This window comes from Anser cygnoides, chromosome 15, assembly GCF_040182565.1.
Source record: "Anser cygnoides isolate HZ-2024a breed goose chromosome 15, Taihu_goose_T2T_genome, whole genome shotgun sequence".
Lineage (NCBI taxonomy): Eukaryota > Metazoa > Chordata > Aves > Anseriformes > Anatidae > Anser > Anser cygnoides.
Genome location: NC_089887.1, coordinates 17,157,282 through 17,177,387, shown reverse-complemented (window position 1 = coordinate 17,177,387; position 20,106 = coordinate 17,157,282). Strand labels below are relative to the sequence as shown.

At 39.1% G+C, this 20,106-nt stretch overlaps 1 protein-coding gene across 2 annotated transcripts in view; it reads left to right on the top strand.

Annotated features, from left to right (window-relative positions):
• The window catches only part of GRIN2A (glutamate ionotropic receptor NMDA type subunit 2A), a 191,568-nt gene that overhangs the window by 104,912 nt on the left and 66,550 nt on the right, over positions 1–20,106 (top strand). For both annotated transcript variants that reach the window (XM_066977466.1, XM_066977465.1), the window contains exon 4: positions 8,987–9,101. In XM_066977466.1, coding sequence (XP_066833567.1) covers positions 8,987–9,101 — 115 coding nt within the window. The remainder of the gene's footprint in view (positions 1–8,986; positions 9,102–20,106) is intronic.

The window sequence follows — 20,106 nt, the reverse complement described above, 5'->3', positions numbered from 1 at the left end:
CTCAAAAATAGAGCAGGAAAGAGGATTTTAGACTCCATCTGTAATAATGACAGTCTAAATTCAGCTTTAAACCCAGTATAGTATTCTAAGGCTATGCCTTAATAGCTAATTTGCGTGTAAATGGAGGTAGGTAATGCTTTATGTGCTGCTTCCCACACCTAGATAGCAAGGTTCATCTCCACTTATGAAGAAATTCTATGTAAAGGAAGCTCTGAAGTGAAAGCTCCTCCTCCCTCTTTCTTAAATCCTTTGAGTATTAAATTAACTTGAAGGTATATATGTTTCAAAGCACACAATTTATTCTTCCTGCCACTGCAATTCTAAGATGCTTTCATTGGTTTTCCAGACCCAGAAAAAATCCATTTTGCTGTAGTTTTTGAGATGATACAATCAATGTTAATTTCTGATACCTATACAAAAAACTAGTGTTTCTGTATGAATTAAAGATTTAAACTAAAATATTTTTTCCAACACTATTTTTTTTTTTAATTTTAAATTTATATGTATTGATTCAACTCTTTTCCCAACCATGGAAGAGCTAGAATCTCCCAAGACTGAAAAATAACATTGTGTGAAATACTGGCACCAGCACAGCAGGATAGATAGAAGATAGAAGATAGATAGGTAGATAGATATGTAGATAGATAGATAGATAGAGGGGGAATGGGCTAAAGTTGCACCAGGGGAGGTTTAGGTTGGATATTAGGAAGAGCTTCTTTACTGAAAGTGTCGTTAGGCATTGGAATGGGCTGCCCAGGGAAGTGGTTGAGTCACCATCCCTGGAGGTCTTTAAGAGACGTTTAGATGTAGCCCTTAGTGATATGGTTTAGTGGAGGACTTGTTAGTGTTAGGTCAGAGGTTGAACTAGGTGATCTTGGAGGTCTCTTCCAACCTAGATGATTCTGTGATCATCACCTAAGCCAGAGAGCAGTAGCATCCTGAAGTTTACAGGGGTCCGGTCTGATGGCCAGGTGAAGGCCTACCACACATTTCATCTCCTTAGCCTTGCTGTTGTGCTGCTGTTGCAATGTGCCTATGAAAGCATCTACTCCAGAAGATAAGCTGTCCTTGAAGTCCTAGTATTCATTCATCAGGTTCAATATTTTGATGTCAGCTTTTAGCAATGACAGATGAATTTTCCTCTTTTTCTTTCAAGTGAAATCAAGTATTACTTGGACACAATGGTTTGATGAATAGTCCAGCAAATCTGTTTAATGTTTTCCAATTTTCAAAGATTTGTCCATTTCATTAAGTTCTGTCAAAGGACTTGGAAACAAAAAAACCACAAACAAACAAACAAAAAACCCATGTATTATCTGCTTTATTGTGTGTTTGAAGATCTATTGTTATTTAATAACTATATAGGGAGCAAAATGTTTTTTCACTATTAATGTACTTGCTGTGCAGGAAAGCAAGCGCTATTTAATATAATCACAGAAAAGTTTGGGCTGGAAAGGACCTTAAAGACCACCCAGTTCCAAACCCTGCTGTGGGCAGGGACACCTCCCAGTAGATTAGGGTGCCCAAATTCCATCCAGCCTGGCCTTGGGCACTGCCAGGGATGGGGCATCCACAGCACCTCTGGGCAGCCCGGCCCAGGGCCTCACTGCTAATTTCTTCCTAATACCTAATCTAAATCTACCCTCTTAAAGTTTAAAACTGTTGCCCCTTGCCCTATCACTACATGCCATTGTAAAGTCTCTCACTGTCTTTCTTGTAAGACCTCTTTAAGTACTGTAATGTTGGAATAAGGCCTCCCTGGAGCCTTCTCTTCTCCAGGCTAAACCGCCCCAGTGCTCTCAGCCTCTCTTCACAGGAGGGGTGCTCCAGCCCCCAATAATTGCTCTGGCCCTCCTCTGCACCCACTCCAACAGGTGCGCATCTCTCTGGTGCTGGTGACCCCAGAGCTGGATACAGCACTCCAAGCGGGGCCTTACAAGGGCAGAGCAGAGGGAGATAATCACCTCCCTCAGCCACCCTTTTGATGCAGCCCAGGATACGGTTGGCAATTTTAAGACTTGAAGACATTTCAGGTTTTGAACACTGCTGGGTTTGCTCATTTCTGCTTCTTTGCCACTGCATCTGCTGGTCTAGAGAAAGAGGAATCCAAAAGAGGGGAAAACAGAAAACTGAAACAGCTGATGGCAGGAATAAAGCTGCCGAGACCACAGGTATGCAGGGAGACCCAGATTCTCAGTGTATTTAAATGAGGGTCTTCAAACGAGGACCAAGCTGCTAGTCCCTACCGATGTTACCAGCTAAGTTCAGACATCCTGGATGACAAGAATTTATTGGCAACGTGAAACACTAAATGAGAAAAGATGTTCTACAGAAGAAAATTTTTGGTAGTGGCAGGATCCCACTTTGACTGGTTTGTGTGGGGATGACTTCTGATCAGGAGATATGGTACGGTGGTGTAGCAGTGAGGTTGGCACATGGGGATACACTAAATTTAACTTCCTGCCGATGAGCATATTTTAAACACTAACAACTAGCTATTTTCACTTCTTTTAATTCATGTGCTCTAAGTGCCCTCTTTTATAGCATAAAAGTTCTGTATTGTGCAGTAGCTCTGTACAGTTAAACAGCTCTGTACATTAAACAGCAGAAAATGAATTGATGAAACTCACATTCCTTTGGAAGTAAAACTAAACTTCACCAGCATCCTTATGTGATGCAGGTGTGCTGATAAAATGAAGAAATTATAGAAAATTTGTATCAGTATTTGTATCAGAGAATTTGTATCAGTATTTCCCAGGTCAGGTCATTTTAGGAAGCAAAATCAGTTTAGGAAGCAGAATCAGGTAGCAGCTTAAGGGCTTCCAGAACACTTTCCCTTTATTGGGATGCTAACCAAAAGTGAATCAACAACAACAAAAGAGCAAGCATGGCCTGTGTTCTGCAGCTGAACACAGCCAGCTTTCAGGGCTGGAAGCGGGCCTTGAAATTCAAAATATAAACGTGAAGGGTATTGGAGGTGGTGTTGCTGCAGAGACTGCCCCCTTGCAGAGAACCAGGCAGGCTTCCCAGGGATGAGTCTAGGGTGCTGCTGGGATGGTGAAGCAAAATATAAACATATTAGCACTTTTTACAAAATGTTATTACTAATAATAACAGTAGCTCACTAAACCTTCTGGTGTTTGATGGGTTATGCTAGTCTGTGGCACCTGCCCAGCCAGCTGGGCCCTTTCTCATTTTGCTCCCACCCTGTCCCCCTTTTAGAAGGGTTCTCCAAAAGTTTGGTTGCTGGTCTGGCAGAACTGGGGCGAAATGACATTTCCAGACCTGGTGGCATCTCATGCTTTAAAGAGCAGCTGGCAGAAGGTACAAGTAGTTGGCGTGCCATTCCTTTTTCACAGTCACCGAGCATATTGTTCCCAAAATTTGATTCATCCATGCTGGCTCAAGGCCTAGGGAGATGCAGCTCCAGGAACAGGAGTTATATTCAGGAGAGCGAGGGCTGGGGGAGGTGAAGGAGGAGGAGGAGGCACGAAGAGGAAGAGGAGGCTCTGTCTTTGCATCATTGGGAAGGATCTGAAGTTAGAAAAAAAAATCCCACGTAGCCTAAGATATAAAATTGTCTTGAAAAAATGCTTATCTGTTTGAAAAATGCACCACTACCTTGCTTAATAGTGATCTAATTCAGACCTGTTTCTGTACGTACTTCAGACCCTGTTACATATTTTATGTACAGAGTTTTTCAATTTAATTTTATAGACATTTTTAGGAAATCTGTTTCTTAATGATAAATCCCTTTTTGTCAGGTTTCTCTTGATAAGTATTTTCCAGATTTCACAGCAGCATCAGAAGGAAGCTCAGCAGTTCATAGGCTCAACAGGATAAAGAAACAAAAAAAGATAAAATTTGGATTCCCTCCTGCTTTTTTAGGTATGATCCTGGGTGAACGCCAAGCCCAAACAGGCTGGCTGTCTAGATTATTAAAATGGTTAGTACATACTGTTTGGAGGAAAGTGAAATATCACCAGATGACATGTCAGTTGTGAGGTAGTTCATCTACTTTAAATCTCATCTTGGAAGTCCCTTCTTTGGGAAAGGAGGGGGAGAGCTGCTTTTATGAAACCTTTATTTCCTGAAATCTCCACTGTTTCTCCTCATTGCCTGCAGTTGTCACGGATTTGAAACACTGCCCCATGGTGAGGAAGGCACTAAATAAAAAATGATAGTCTGCAGTGATGGCACCTGAGGGATTTATTGGGTTTGCTGAGGTGGGCTGCAGGGTAAGGGCAGGAGTCACAGGCTTGAGCTTCTGGAGTCCCGGGGGCTTTCTGCTCCCTGCAGCCATCAGGTCATGTGATGGGTTTCTCAGGTCTGATAACAAAGTTCTCTTGCTTGGAGGTAGCTTAGGAGTGATAAGTTTTCATTACTGCCTCTGCCTTACCCATTCTTTTTTTCCCAGCTGCTGATCTGTTCTGGAGCTGGGCACTGGGCGGATTTCACACTAATTTCAGCCCAGGCATGCTTGCTTGTTATGAATGAATATTTGCAAGGATGCTCCCTGCCTGGCATCCCAGAGGTACAGCATGGGGAAAGGTACTCCCAGGTGAGGACTTCCCTGAACACTGGAATGATCTTTGTTTAAGACAAAATGAGCTTTATAATTTTCATTATTTTTACTTAAAATATATGCTTGCCACAGAATCCACTAAACCTTCTTGCTTTTGCTCTCAAATACTTGCATCTATTAGGGCAACGCTTGTGTATCTTGCATATACATACGCGTGTTAAACATCAGAAGAAATCCTACAGCTTGGAAGCATGTTTGCTGTTGTGTAACTAGAACAAAAAGCCTCAAAGATTCTGCTCCAGGAGTGGTCACAGCATTGCAGGTGTTTCAGCTGATGTCATGCAGTAAAAGAATTACCCAAAATGTTACAAGGAGAGAAGGTCCATGTCTTCTGTAATGAGATCCATGAGAAAGGTGCTTCTCTTTCAGCAATGCTGTATCCTACAAAGCGGTCTTCTAAAAACTGAGGTAGCACTCTCATCCTTCTGCTGTCTTCCCCCATAATAGAAAGTGGAGTCAGTGAAGTTGTGATATAATATTTAAAGTGTAGGAAATCCCACCTTACTGAAATGTGTTCTGTCTTTCTGGATAATATCTGAATTTTAATTTGGGTAAATATTGCACAGTTTTGGCATTAATCTGATGCCTTATTTGAACTGCTTGATCTTTCGGAATCTATAAAAATTAAGTTGGAAATCTTCAGGGTGGTTTTGTAACCTTGGTGCTTCAGATGGTTGCTGTAAATTCAATGTGAACAGTTTTCTGTTGTGGTGTTTTAGCACTTCTCCTTTTCAGTTTTGTTGGGGAAGGTGAAAAAAATGTATAAATGTTTAAAAATGCTTTTGAAATGTAGTACAGGCTTGGCCCATTGCATGATAAAAACCTGTTCTGAATTCAGTATGAGAACAGCTTAACTTCTGCCCCAAATTCCCATCTTTCATACATGTATCACCTGGGGAGTCTTAGTCACGCACTTGAATTTTCAAAAGTCAGTTAAGACTTCAGTGTCATAACACCATCACAAGGCCTCCTGCTATCATGCCTTTGCAAAGGTTGTAGCATTAATGAGGTGTGAAAGCAGATTAACTACTAATCCAAGGTGTATGCTGAATTGCCCCATTAAAGTAAGGAGCTCAAATAATCAAGCACTGCAATTAGTTAAGAACAGGAATAGGCAATTCCAAAACTACTTCAGAAGTATATTTTGACCAATTCAGAAACCAAAGACATCTTGCACAGAACTAATCTTGGGCAAATTTAGAACTCTGTAATAATAACAGACTATAAATGCTTTTTTTTCCTCGCTCTTCCTATCCAGGAATAGAATAGCATGCAGTTGTTTTTCAGAGAGACAGGTACCTTAGGATCCTGGCCAGTAAAAGCAGAGCAGGACGTCTTGTCCTTTGTGGAGGAAAAATACAGTTCAAAAGTGAATGTACACATTAGTCACTTGTTTCTGAAAAACACAGGCAATTGATGAATTTTGTACAGGGGACCCTGCTTGGGAAAACAAGAATATCTTTGAAGTTCTTTTTTATTGCTGCAATTTGAGAAACTGGGGTAGCTCAGACTGCGTCATTCAATGATACCTTTGTAGATGACTCAGACAATACATGTTTAAGAGGATTCTACAGATTAGGGGCCATTTTTTAATTTGCAGATTTCACTACTCAATGGTTTGAAAATTCACAGTTTAAAATATACAATGAATCCAGTTTTTCATTTTAGATTTCATCTGTATTTTGGAGTGCTTGAACATTACTGCAGCTACAGCACTGCATCTTCTTAAGGCCATTGAATGACTTCTAGTCTGGAGGATTTGCACATAACTCCCAAAAATGTGATAAGTGCTGTTTGAAATCTGGGGTAACAATCCTACCAAAATTCACAAAAGAAGGATTCAACTCAAGCCTGATCGCCGGTGTCTATGTAATTAAAGTCCTGACTGGACACCAAAGCCTTATTAGTGGTCCAACCCTTAGCCAGACACAAAGTTCTCAGCCTCCAGTTTTGTAGAGATGAGCTCATTTGTGCCTGGCCCTATAAGAGGTGGGCATTCCTTGTGGCGGGCTATTTCATCTATAGGAATTTCAAAGGAGAGACCCGTGAATGAGGGTGCATTAATATGAATACAAGTAGTGCATGCTTTCACATTATGTCCTTACTTTTCCCTTGCAGTGTTCTCAGCATGTTGTTCCTTGGGTCACAATGCACTCGATTTTCAGCAGTGAGTGAGCATTTTGCTGGCTTCCTACGTGTATGCACAAGCAAGTTCTGTCCAGTGGTTTGCCGCTTGCTCTTGAGGTGGCAAACAAGCTTTTTACTCCTGAGCAAGCCCTTTCATTGCTGGATGAGAAATGTAGTATATGGGAAATTAGTTCAACTGAAAAGCAAAGTTCTGCCGAGGGGAAAATTTTCACGCTGCAAGTCTGTCATAAAATATGTGTTATTGCAGTGGGTGAATTTACAAATTACTGTCAAACTGGTACTGAATGGTGTTAATATGGTTGTTCAGGGCAGTGCACATTTAATTATTAACAGTTATGATACAATGTCATTATTTCTTCTGGGTCTATGTTGTTTTATTTAGCGTGTTTCTGCTGTTGGGATTTTCAGTCAGCTAAGTCTATAGCAAGCCTCCTTTGAACAAGAGACAAAAGAATTATTTTGATGTCAGATTCACCAGGAGACCATACTGTTACTAGAAAAAAAAAAACACCATGTGAAATGTATCAGTTTCTTGTGGATGAAACATTACAGAGGAATGTATGAAGAATATCTAGATTAACTTTAATACCTTCCATAGCACACCCATCTGAGGAATAGGACGTGCAAGCGTTAAGCGGGGAGTTCCAGAAGGAGAGCACCTAAGAGAAAACCTGAACTGAATTCATCCAGTGGCATACCCTGAGAATCGGTGTAGGTCTCTTCAGACTGTGGATATAGGGTGGAGAGTATGTTATCTTCTGGAAGTGCCATAGGATCTTCAAGTAGGATGGGACTTCAGGTTTTTCCTCTCATCCACAGGATAGCTTGGGCAGGCTCACATTGACAACCTAGAGTTAGATTTTTTTTTTCAGTGTGACCAAAGAACACCAACACCAATACCATAATTTTACTCACTTCCCTTTCATGCCCAAATTTCTTAGGTGAGAGAGTTTCAGACAATGTGCAAAATGATAGATTTTTGCAATATCGCAGTCCAGGGAGAGCTTGGCCTGTGTGCAGACTCTTGGCAGCAAGTTTCCCATATTTGTGCTTTAAATAAAAACTGCAGTTTCTCATCACTCTTTCTGACCCCGGAGCAGTGGAAACAATCTGTTCTCGCTGAGAAGTACTGAAGCTATGTAGAACTGGAACAAATATAAATACGGATTTATGTTACAATTCCGTGGAAAATTTTGAGAGAAAATTATTTTGTGAGGAAAGTCGAGACCAAAAGAAGAGTTTATTAAATAGCCAGAATGCTGGCATTTCTGAATCACCAAAAGTGCCATGCTTTCGAAAAGAGGCTACGTGTTCCCATGACGAATGGAAAGCAAAAATTAGAAAGCAGACTATATTAAAATTAGCAAAAACTAAGTAAGGAATTTAAGACCTTCAAGGGCAATGACTTGGTAGAGATGATGTAATCACTGCTAATGACAGGATTGCTTATAAGGAGTAGTTTTCTGTCCTTAGAACATGCAGGTTAGCATGGCAGTAGAGGAGGAGGAAGATGGAGAAAGCAAGCAATAGTGCTGTGGCACTTCTTATTGTAGTACCCTGAGTAATGTCCTTCCATTGACATAAATTTATACAAAATTTTCAGTTGGATAAGTCTTTTTTGTAGCTGAAAAGTTACGCAGAAGCCTGTGGTAAATAAACAATTTTCTTGATTCAATGCCCAAGTGTAAAGGCAGGAAATTTGGGATTGAACCAACATTTTCAACAAATGAAAAAAAATCCTCCCTCTTTTTTTCATTTGAAATGTTAATTAGCTTATATATGTTTTGTAAACCACTGAAAATTAACCTAAATAAAAATAAAAATCTTTTTTCTTCTTGAAAATATTGAAATGAAATATTATGGACCCCTTCAAAGTTTCTATGTCTTTTTTTTTTTTTCCGAAGTTATTTGTGGAAGTTATCGACATGTCACAGAGACAGCATGCAAAGCTGCAGTGTCAGGAAGGGCTGATAGGACTCCTGGACGTCTAAACAGATGAAGCCAGAACAGACACAGTGACCTCTGAGTATTATACTAGTGAGACAAAAGTGTGATGTTACACACAGGTCTGATGTGGATGTGTTTAAAATGGTGCTGAAACACTGAAACACTTTATGTTTTTTTACAGCGTTAACAGAATTTAATGCATGGACTTCATCAGTGCTTCTGATGACTGAATTAGCTTGCTCATTAACTGCTGGGACAGCGCATTAATTTTTCACTGCACTTTTTTTTTTTTCCCCTTTCTCCCAGGTTTATGATGAACGTGACTTGGGAAGGTAAAGATTTGTCCTTCACAGCCGATGGTTATCAGGCACATCCCAGGCTGGTGGTGATTGTACTGAACAAAGATCGCGAATGGGAGAAGGTGAGCATCATCTGTAGGTAAAAGATGTGAGAGGAGGTAGGAGAGACTTGGTAGAACCCTATTAATGACAGACAGATTAACATCACACATGTCAATGATGATATTCTGCTGTAGCAGGTTTGTCACAACAGCTCAGAGAAGATAATTTTACCTTATTCTGAGTAGGTCTAAGGAATTTTAACAGGGAAAGCAACATATCAGTGAAGGTAGGCCACATAGATTTCAGAAGATTTATGTGAAATGTACATTACATTTCTTCTCGCAATTTGGTAAAATAAAATGGTCAACTGAAGAATTTCCCGAAACTTGAATTTTAACTAACCTTAACTACTGAAGCTTGGGTGGATTTGTATATCTTGACATACTCCAGGAACTCTACAGAAAAGTCCTTTTTACTTGCTTTTTTTTTTTTTTTTTCCTTTCTTATTTTTCTACAGGTTTTAAGCAGATTTTATTCTCAATTTTGGCTCTGATGTTTTGCAGGATATTTGTAGTCCCATGTTTTAAAAATAAGGGACCTTAGAAACTGTTTGCACTATAGGAAAAAAATACAGCTGTATCACCCCACCCCCAATTTATTTTAAATTCATAAAGTATGATCATGCATTATCTAAATTGCTGATGAAATCTATGAGCTCTTTTGTCTTATAGTTTTAGGATCCCATAAATGTTCAATTCCAGTTTGTAAGACTGCCAGGCTCTTCATGATGTTGAATAATAATGAAAAAATAAGAATTACTGTAGGACATCTCAGTAAATATGCTAGTCATGCAAAACAGTGAGAGTAGTTGTAGATTATGTTATGTATTTCTTGATGTTCATTTGATGCAAACTTAATTCTCTTGATAAATTTAATCCTATTGAAATGTGTCAATCTGAATCTTTGGAGGAATCGCTTTCTCAGTAACAATTTTAAAATAGGCTAAGAAATTTTCATAATTCTGCAATGGTCTGCATGTCACATATAATGTTCTAGAAAAAAATATTATTCTACATGGGGAATATTAGTATGGCACCAAAGGGAGAAAATGGTTATAGAGGCAGACTACAATGCTCATGGTATCATAACTTCATACATTTTGTATCCTCAGACTTCTCTAAAGAGGCTTCTCACAGGACAAGAGGACATAGATGTTCTTGAAATGAACTAGAAAATGAAAAGAAATGCTGAATATATGAACCAAAAATATTTCCAAGAAATAGCTTGGGCCTTTGTTAACCTTCGAGTGTCTCCCATATGAGAGAATGGATGATTTAGTCCAGCTTTTGCTGTATCTAACCATGCATGTTGTACAGCATGTTGTACACCTGCTGCACTGGGCTACAAGGCTCTCTGTAGGCTGAGGCTTACATTTTCCATCTGGTAAATCCCTCCGTGTTTGAGGGGTTTCTGGAAGGACAAAGAGTGACTGAAGGGACGCTGCTGCCCAGAAAAGATGATGCATCTACTCCTAGCTGCCCCCTTTGCTTTAGAGCCCTTCTGGTAGCAGGCCAGACAAGTTATTTTGGTAGAGACAGCCTGCCCCTAGCTGCAGCTTTTGTGTCTGCCTCTGTCGTGGGACTGTGGGAAGGCAGCCAGGTTTAATTATGTCAGAGGGGAGAAGTGAAAGGCGGCCAAAAACGGGCTGTCACCACCAGTATTATTCTTCTGACCACAAGCTGATCTCTGCCTCCGTGGATGAAGACAAATAAACTGACTAATCAATTATCCTGGCAAACTGGAGGCAGTGCTCGGCCATGTCGGAACACCCCGCATTTATAGCAGCAGAATTTCACTTTGCACTTCAGAAATAGCAGAAATGTTCCTCTGACTTAGACACATGAGAAGGCTCTTGCCCACCTCCTGGTTTATTTGTATATCTCTGTAGTGCCATCTTGACATTCTTTCCAAGTTTCTTTCCTCACTCCATATCTTGTAGGAACAAGGAGAAAGAAATTGGCTGTCTCCTTGCACTGTTTTTTTTTGGTTTCAAAACTGTCAAAGTTACTCATCTGAGATCCAACATTTTCTGCTCTGAGTTTCCTGACAGGTGCATGCTTTTATTTCTAATTACAGTATATCAGTGAGTATCACAGAATTGTTTCATTGAAGTCTTATTAAATATTCTCAATCCTATAAGGAAAACATCAAGTCCTAGAATCTAATTAAATGATTTACTCTTGTGAAAAACCAACAATGCAACAGCATGCTAATCCTAGTAACGTAACTAATGTACACAGAAATTGCAAATAGTTACTTTATTAGTCATGTAAGAAAGAATAATTGTGTTGTATGGGACAATTTTTTTACCCAGTGTTCTCCTGAAAATACAAGATTTAATATGAAAACTTAATTTCCTGTGGTTTTAGTATAATAACCTGCTTTTATTTAAATACATTTTTTTCCTTGGTCTCAAAATTGATATATTTGACTCAAGGCTTGAGGTTATAGAAAATACATTCAAGCATAGTTGAAGAGCATATATCTTACCCCTAGGAAAATAAGTTCCTTTTTCCTTTACAAATGACTCAGTATCAATACTTTGAAACGGAAACTTCACATGTAAATGGGGTTGACTTGGGGATTTGTCCCATATCTGATTCTGAAAAAAGCTGGTTGGATGATAATAGTTTGAAGACTGAAAATCACTTTTGGGCATGTTCAGCAGGCATCCAGCAAGATATTTTGACAGATCCTAGAGCAGCTGCTCAAACTTCTGACATCAACATTCATAGTCTTCCTGCTATATCTTGACAGGCGACAGGGCTGCTGTTCTCAGGCAAGAGATTTTTAAGAAGACAAGCTTAATTTGCTTGTTTCAATGAAACTTGATAAATTTGCCAGAATTAACAGTGCTGCCCCACTATCACCAAAGGTCTGCAGGAACACTGCTAGTGCTGAAGAAAGTCTCAGAGGTCCAGCAGTAGCAGCTGCAAGACCCCCATTAAGCTTATCTCAGTGAGGTGTGACCTGGACATCTCACCCAGCCTATTAACTTCGCTGAGGTGCATACTTCACAGTCCATTGGTCTTTTTCTTTTTTCTTGAATTTGGAAAATTATATGAAATAAAACCAATCAATCCAATATTAAAATCACATACTTGAATATAAATAGCAGTGGCAAAATTAGGTTGACAAGGCACGTGGCCAAGAAGGCCAACAGCATCCTGGCTTGTATAAGAAGCAGTGTGGCCAGCAGGGCTAGGGAAGTGATTGTGCCCCTGTACTCGGCTCTGGTGAGGCCGCACCTCGAGTACTGTGTTCAGTTTTGGGCCTCTCACTACAAGAAAGACGTGGAGGTGCTTGAGCGAGTCCAGAGAAGGGCAACGAAGCTGGTGAGGGGTCTGGAGAACAAGTCTTACGAGGAGCGGCTGAGGGAGCTGGGATTGTTCAGTCTGGGGAAGAGGAGGCTCAGGGGCGACCTTATTGCTCTCTACAGGTACCTTAAAGGAGGCTGTAGCGAGGTGGGGGTTGGTCTATTCTCCCACGTGCCTGGTGACAGGATGAGGGGGAATGGGCTAAAGTTGCGCCAGGGGAGGTTTAGGTTGGATATTAGGAAGCACATCTTTACCGAAAGGGTTGTTAGGCATTGGAATGGGCTGCCCAGGGAAGTGGTTGAGTCACCATCCCTGGAGGTCTTTAAGAGACGTTTAGATGTAGAGCTTAGCGATATGGTTTAGTGGAGGACTTGTTAGTGTTAGGTCAGAGGTTGGACTAGGTGATCTTGGAGGTCTCTTCCAACCTAGATGATTCTGTGATTCTGTAATTAGCTGTGTGTATCATATATGTTAAAAAGGTAGGGAGCACTGTGCTGCATTTAAAAATTATTATATTCCATGTGTAGAAATGAGTTCCAGAGTAAACAATTTTTACTGTTCCTCTTACATAAGAATAGATAAAGTTACCATGATGGGGTCAGTATTTCCTTCTCTTTTCTTGAAACGTTGGTTGTTGCACTAATATTGGCTGAAGTTGTAGATTTTTAACTTATTCTTTAGATTTTTTTGAACATGGGTACTGTAGAGAAGTTACAGTCTGTATGATACTGCTGGCCATGCTTTGGGTCACAAGAAAAACTGTTAATGTAGAGAAGGAGGTGAACACACACGCAGTCATGTGCAAAGAAGTCTTTTGAAGTGTGGGAGAGCTTGTGAGATGTAAAAGTACTGTGTTTTTGCCACCAATGGATTTTTACAAGAAGCAAGAATAACAGATACTACATAGAACAATTGCTGGTTAAATGCCACTGCAAGAACCATTATTTATATCCAAGTTTATTCTAAATGTAACCAATCATCTTTAACTTTCTATTAATGCGGAATTTAATGTAGAACTTGATTTTGCTTGGATTAACTAGCATATGCCAGGTTTAGAAGCACTGTGTGAGGTTGTACACATTTGTGTCTAGGTAGGAATGAGTGGGCAGACAGTGCACAATTCCTGCCTGGAATAAATGAACCAAGGTCTTCACAGAGCCATCTGGCTACTGACATCCAACTTTGTGTAGCTGGGAAAAGACAGCTGTCAGATGTAAAGGAGTAAGTGTGTAGGTGAAACTTCACTGGACAAAAACTGGAAAGCCTTACACTTGGTCAGGTTTCTGACAGAGCTTTTTGTCAAGGTACTGTGATATAATAAACAGTCATTGAGCTTGTATAGGGTGTTTTTGTGGGGACATTTCTGTTGTGTCCAGAGCTGGGGATGTGGCAGTTGAAGAATCATTGCAGGGAGACCTTATGGCAGCCTTCCAGGGCCTAAAGGGGGCCTACAGGAAAGCTAGGGAGGGACTCTTTGTCAGGGGGTGTAGTGATAGGACAAGGGGTACTGGCTCTAAATCTGAAGAGGGTAGATTTAGATATAAAGAAAAGAATTCTTTACAATGAGGGTGGTGAGGCCCTGGCCCAGGCTGTGCAGAGGAGCTGTGGGTGCCCAAGGCCTGGCTGACTGTGGGGCCCTGTGCAGCCTGATCTGGTGGGAGGTGTCCCTGCCCACGGCAGGGATTGGCCTGGGTGGTCTTTAAGGTCCCTGCCAAGCCAAACCATACCCTGATTCTATGACAAAGATGCCTTGGGATACACATTTACTAAAAGTTATGAATATATATATTAACTAGAAAGGATGAAACTGCATGATCCGTTTGCTAGTGTATCTTTTGTCAGTAGCTCTGTGGCCTAACCTGATGCCCATAGCAGGTACAACATGCTCCTTAACATCTGTTAGGTTGTTACTTTCTGTGTTTCATCCGTGTTGCTTACTGTATTTAGTCTTACTGTAAAGTAAGACTTACTCTATCCTAACACTTGCTGTTGAATGCAAGCTGTATCTTGTTTATGTATCAGTGAGCTTTTACTTGGTCAAGGGAAAGGCCTTTAAGCTTTTACTGTGCTGAATTATTTGAATTGTGCCAATTGTTATGTAGTATTCCTTAAATCCTGTATTCCCAAGAAGGCAATGCAGGATTTAAAGATTCTCTCTGCTGCTGTAAAGGAATTGTAAATGCCATGGAAAGGGGTGGTGAAGTGTGCTTTGTTCCTGTTATTTATAGCTAATAGTTAAGATTATGGGAGTAGGAAGGCTTTCAGAGCAGCTCTTCCTTTCTGGAGGTAAAGGTGTGGCCATTTAGACACATGGAGAGCTGGAAGATATTCAGCGAGTGCCGAGGGTGACAAGAAGTCTTCCTTACCTGGCAGGTGGAGCAAAGACTGTCCGTTTGTTCAGCTCTTTCCTTTCTAATGACATAATTAGTTTATAAAATGCTTTCTCCGGCATAAATTTGAACTCCTGTGCTACACAAAGTTATTTGGGACATTTCCCAGTACCAAAGCTATATCAACCACTGAGGATCTGGGGAGTGCTGATTAATAATTCTGTATTAAAAATGAGGCTACAGGAGCTGGTAGCTGTTCTTTCTTCCCGTTTGTTTATAATCTCTGTGGGTACTTAATTTTCCTTTGAGCCCTGATGGTCGCAGTGTTGGTGCTTTCCTGTCAGTGTAAGGAGCCGCCATGAGGGAAGAGCAGTACATTTGCATACCCCATATGAGATTTTGCAGCAATTTTTGAAAACTTCAAAGTCCTAAAATGGATGCCTTCAAACCAACTAGGACTGTAAACCATTCCCCATTAATAAGATATGAAAGTGCTCTCATCGTATTTTGTCATTTAAATTTAGAATGTCATTGTGAAATGTGGACCTTGATCAACATGCAGAGACACAAAGGTTTGCAGCAGAAAGTATACAACAGATGCTGTTTCTGGGGAAAGGATTTTGCTTGTGTGCTTTGTTCCGCAGCTACTTGTTATTGCTAACCTGACAAAGTTAATTTATGCTTCCTAGTTATTGCATTAAGACTTGCCAGAGTAGCTCTCCCTTGTAAGTGGAAAAGCGTGGTGAAATAAAAGTAACAAATAGTTTTTCTATAAAGCAAGATGAGTTAGATTTTGTGTTTGCTCAGCATTATTTTCTTCACAGAAGTGCGACAGCTCAAAAAGTATGTTTGCAATATATGTGTGTTTGGTGTAGAAAAAACATCACTGATTTTTTTTCTCTTTTCAAAGGTTTGGTCGGGTAATCCTGGGAGTGCATTTAGCATCAATGTCATCATGTAACATTTTTCCTTACAAAAGGATGATGACTGTGTTATTGCGTACAGTTCCCATCTGCTGGGAAGAGGGTGATAGGACCGAGTTATTTGTTTGTTTTCTCTGAGATATGCCTGTGTGACAGACTTTCTTTTCATGCCAACACTGGCACACAAGGGAGAACACTGTTCTTTTCTCTCTCTGTTCAGGATCTGGCCTCGCTATGTTTCTTTGACTTGATGGTCCTTGTGAGGGTGTATGATTAGGATCATATCAGCCATCCACACGTTATTTAGAGACCAGCTTAGGGTGCAGCAGGAGAGGGAACTCTGAGGGGTAACAGTAATACGTAGCTTTGCAAGTGTTTTTTCTCTCTTTACACTAGCTGTGTATCTGTAGCTGTTACACAAAACCACACCAAATAGTTCATTATTGCCCTCCTCTGCGGCAATGTTCAGAAAATGAATAGGGAGGGTGAGATGAGGACCCTATGATTGCTAATTCAGGCAGACATCAAACAAACTCTTCCATACTCTCAACTATTTTCTGTTTTTCTTCCTCTATCCTGTAGAGATTAAATGAACAGGAAAATTCCAGAGCACACATGAAGAGGAAACAGGAAAGACTGTAAATGTTTCAGAGAAACACAATGATAGATGTACATGTATTTGTATAATGGGAGCACTGCTTTCAAGTCCACGCTTGAAAGTTTTATAGGTTTCGTACCTACAATAGTGAAACAACCCCTATATGTGTGAAGCAACTCTGTGTATGTTTGTATGTAGGCATTTATTTTAAGAGTCCCAGTCTTTTGGCCATAAATAAGAGGTTTTATCATTTGGGGCAGAATCCTTCCCAAAAACAATTCTATTGCCCTCTTTTCAAATGTGGGTCATCTTCCATATTCCTCTGGGATTGAGGCCACACACTACTGTGTTTGCAATCTAAGTAGGAATGACAGAAATTTGTCATAAACATCTGGATATTTCCTGGCTTTTCCATACAGTAGAGTAAAGCTTAGTTGGGTGCAGCTTTTGATAGTTCCATAGCAGAGCATGTCTGCCTTTTTTGAACATTATTCTCAGCTTGAATTTTCTGGTTCAAAAGAGTTTGCTTTATAAATACACATTATAGGGTTTATTACTTGTAGCTCCATCTCAATGCATTTTTACAATCCCCCTCTGTTTTTGAATCTAGCAATGCAGATATCTGAAATGAAGCATCTGCTGAAAATAAGCTCAATTTCACTTTTAACTACTCTAGTAATGTTAATTGAATTCTTTGGAGGTCTAGACAGAATGATATCTCTCCTTCTAAACATATTTCTATGGTCTTTGCGCTCTGAGCATGCTATTCTCTTCTCTGTAGCTTGATTTGCTATAGACTGTAACTAAATATAGTTAATTGAGTTTAAGTTTGGAGAATAAATCAAATTTTCAGACCTGTCATTGAACTATTCAGTAGTTCCATTTTACACATTGCATAATCCAGAATTCCAAATACTTCTTTTCTATTTCATTTAATGCTCAATTAAGTGGTTGTCATTCTAAAAAAGAGATTTTAACGAATGCATTTTAGAAAAATATGTCTATATTTGTCCTGTGTTCTTAATGTGCCTAGAGGTGCTAAGGAAATGATTCTTTAGCACATGGGATTTTCTAACAGCACATGGTTACAGGTGAAGATGGTTGTGTTACACTTAAATGGGAGTTGATTTTATATAGTTGTAATATACTAGGAAAGAGGAAAGGAAGGCAGATGAGACAGAGCAAACCATCCTGATTCATCTATAGCAAAGTTTCCTGTCATTACAGAGTGGCTACACCAAGTATAGATGTTGCATCTTATGTTGGCTTCATTTTAAATGCAGAATGGCTGTGCCTGCCACACCACTTCAAATATGTGAGATTCACCTTGATGCAGCTGGAATATGTCTCTGGCTGCCTACTATTAATGAGCTGTGCTTTCAGCTGGATTCTTCGGAGCGGTAGTCTTGCTTCCAGGAGCTAGTGGAAATTATTTCTCTGACCCATGCTAAGTTTTGAAATCTTAAAAAAGATTCTATTCTATTCTGTCTCAGAGAAAAAAAAGAAAAAAGTTAAAATTTCAAATTCTATGAATCAATAACCCAAGCCAAAAAAAAAAAAAAAAAAAAAAGGAGTATTTAGTTGGGGCAGCTGAAATTCTTTTATCTCAACATATTCTGATGAATGACCATATATTTCTATATAGCAAGCCCAGGACTATACATGCAAAGTCTTCATTAAAGCACCTTTTTTATTTATCTTTTTGGACATCACAAAAGCGCACTTTCTGATCAATAGAATAGAGTAATTCAGTTGGAAAGGACCTTCAAAAATCACCTAGTTCAACCGCCTGACCATTTCAGGGCAAGAGGAACAATTCTTTCAATTTTACTTCAGTTTTCTTTCAAAATCAAATTTCTTTCAATTTTCATTCTTTCTAGAGGAACAGTTTTCTTTCAAGATATGAGGAAAATGGAAATTATTCTCAGGAAAGTTCTTTTATAACATTCTCCTACCTTATCAAATTGAAATTTGGCAATCTGAATGGCAAAGAGTTCACTTGAGATCAATGCAAGTTGGAACTTTCAGGTGAAAAGGCTTCTACGGCTATATGGTTCCAGCACTGACCAGAGAATGGCTTTGAATTTGCATTGAAACAGTGTAGATATTAAGCCTTTATACTTTAACAATCACCTGCCTTGCTTTTTTTCAGTTGTTTCCTTTTGTTTTGCCGTATGATTCAAATAGATCAGATTTTATTCTGAATTCTTTGAAAATCAACCCCAATGAGTCAAGATGTGATACAATTAAAATTGTTAGAGAAAAACTAGTAGCATCAGGTTGCATTTCATTGATATGTAACAGCAGTATCTTTGTTTTCTGTTTTATAGTTTTACATTCATATTATCAATGGTTTAGCATAGTCCGCATTACAATGGTGACTTCAGCTTTCATGACTATTTCATTTATATTTGTATCAGGGATACCAGTATTATTAGGTAAGCATGCTAATTTAAACAGGAGCCCTTTCTTACCTCAAATCTAGATGCTTGGACTTGGTTGGAGGATGCCATGTTTAGTTCGTTTCATGAGTAGCTATCGTGAACACAAAGTAGCATGTTCTAAAAACAAGTGCTGCAAAACACTGGAGGCAATTGAATTTTGAAGCTGTCCAGATTGGTAAGCTATTTCACTGTAAAATGGTTTATTCAAATATCACTCGTCTCCTACTGAAAATAGCAGTTGAACTTTTCATATCCTACTTTTTGTATTTTACATATGAACTTTTTTTTTTTTTCTAGAGTATTTATAGTGCCCTTCCCTTCAGAGGTGAAGTCAGGACTTGCATGCTTTTTTTAACTCAGTTAATTTTTTTATTTTAATTTTATTTTTTTTGTTATAGGTAAGTCACTTTAACAGTCAGTGTTGAATAAGGACTTAACATTTGACTTTGCACAGAAATTCTTACAATTTATAAGCATATCTCTATATAAAGTTCTGAAATCATTCAACATGTTATAACCTGTCTTTCCCTAAGCTTTTGAAGGTTTTAAAAGCATTCAAAACAGGTACTGATTGGATCTAGAACTAGATCTGACTTTTTCTCAAGTGACATAAATGCTGATCTTGCAAGACACCAAAATATGGATTCAACTTCATAAATTCTCTTGATTTCAACAGAAACATATTCATGTTTTAGTTTTCCTTAATCTACAGCTTTCCTCTGTCATTTCAACCCTTCACTCTGTAAAAGAGTTGATACTATTGGTAGCACAAAAATGTTGAAAGATCTAAATAATATACGAGGATACAAAACATTATGTAAATAATTAATACCATTCAGATTCTTATTCGCAATGCTATAATTAGTTCTGCAGAGGCTGAAAGTCTTCTAAAGTAAGTATAAAAATCTTTGTGTATTTTGACTCTGTGCTTTAATTGCATAAAACTAAATTCTTACCCTTGTTTTAAAATAAACGAAAAAGAGAAAAGCGTTTTAATCATTCTAAACTGTAGCTGAATGATAGAAGTGCAACGTGTATTCTTCAACAATATTACTATTTCAAAATCAAAATACCAAATGAAGAAAACTGTTTACTTCCGAGTCCAGTAACAGCAACAGAGCAAATCCAGCATCCATTCTAACCACTTAACAATCAGAACTAGCAAATCCAACACAAATATTTCCCAAGGAAAAGGAGTGACTCAGAGGCATTTTTAAATTACTCTTCCTCATTTGCTATTCTTAGCCAAACAGCAAAGTTTTTCAGGACTTTTCTGCCATTTGCTTTTCTGCTGTTCTTCATGACATTGAAATCTTTTGTTTGTACTTTTTGCCATTGTGCTTTCTGATGCTGAGGGTTCCTGACTGCAAAGTGGGAATGACCTGCAATGGACACGAGATTTGTGCCTATATA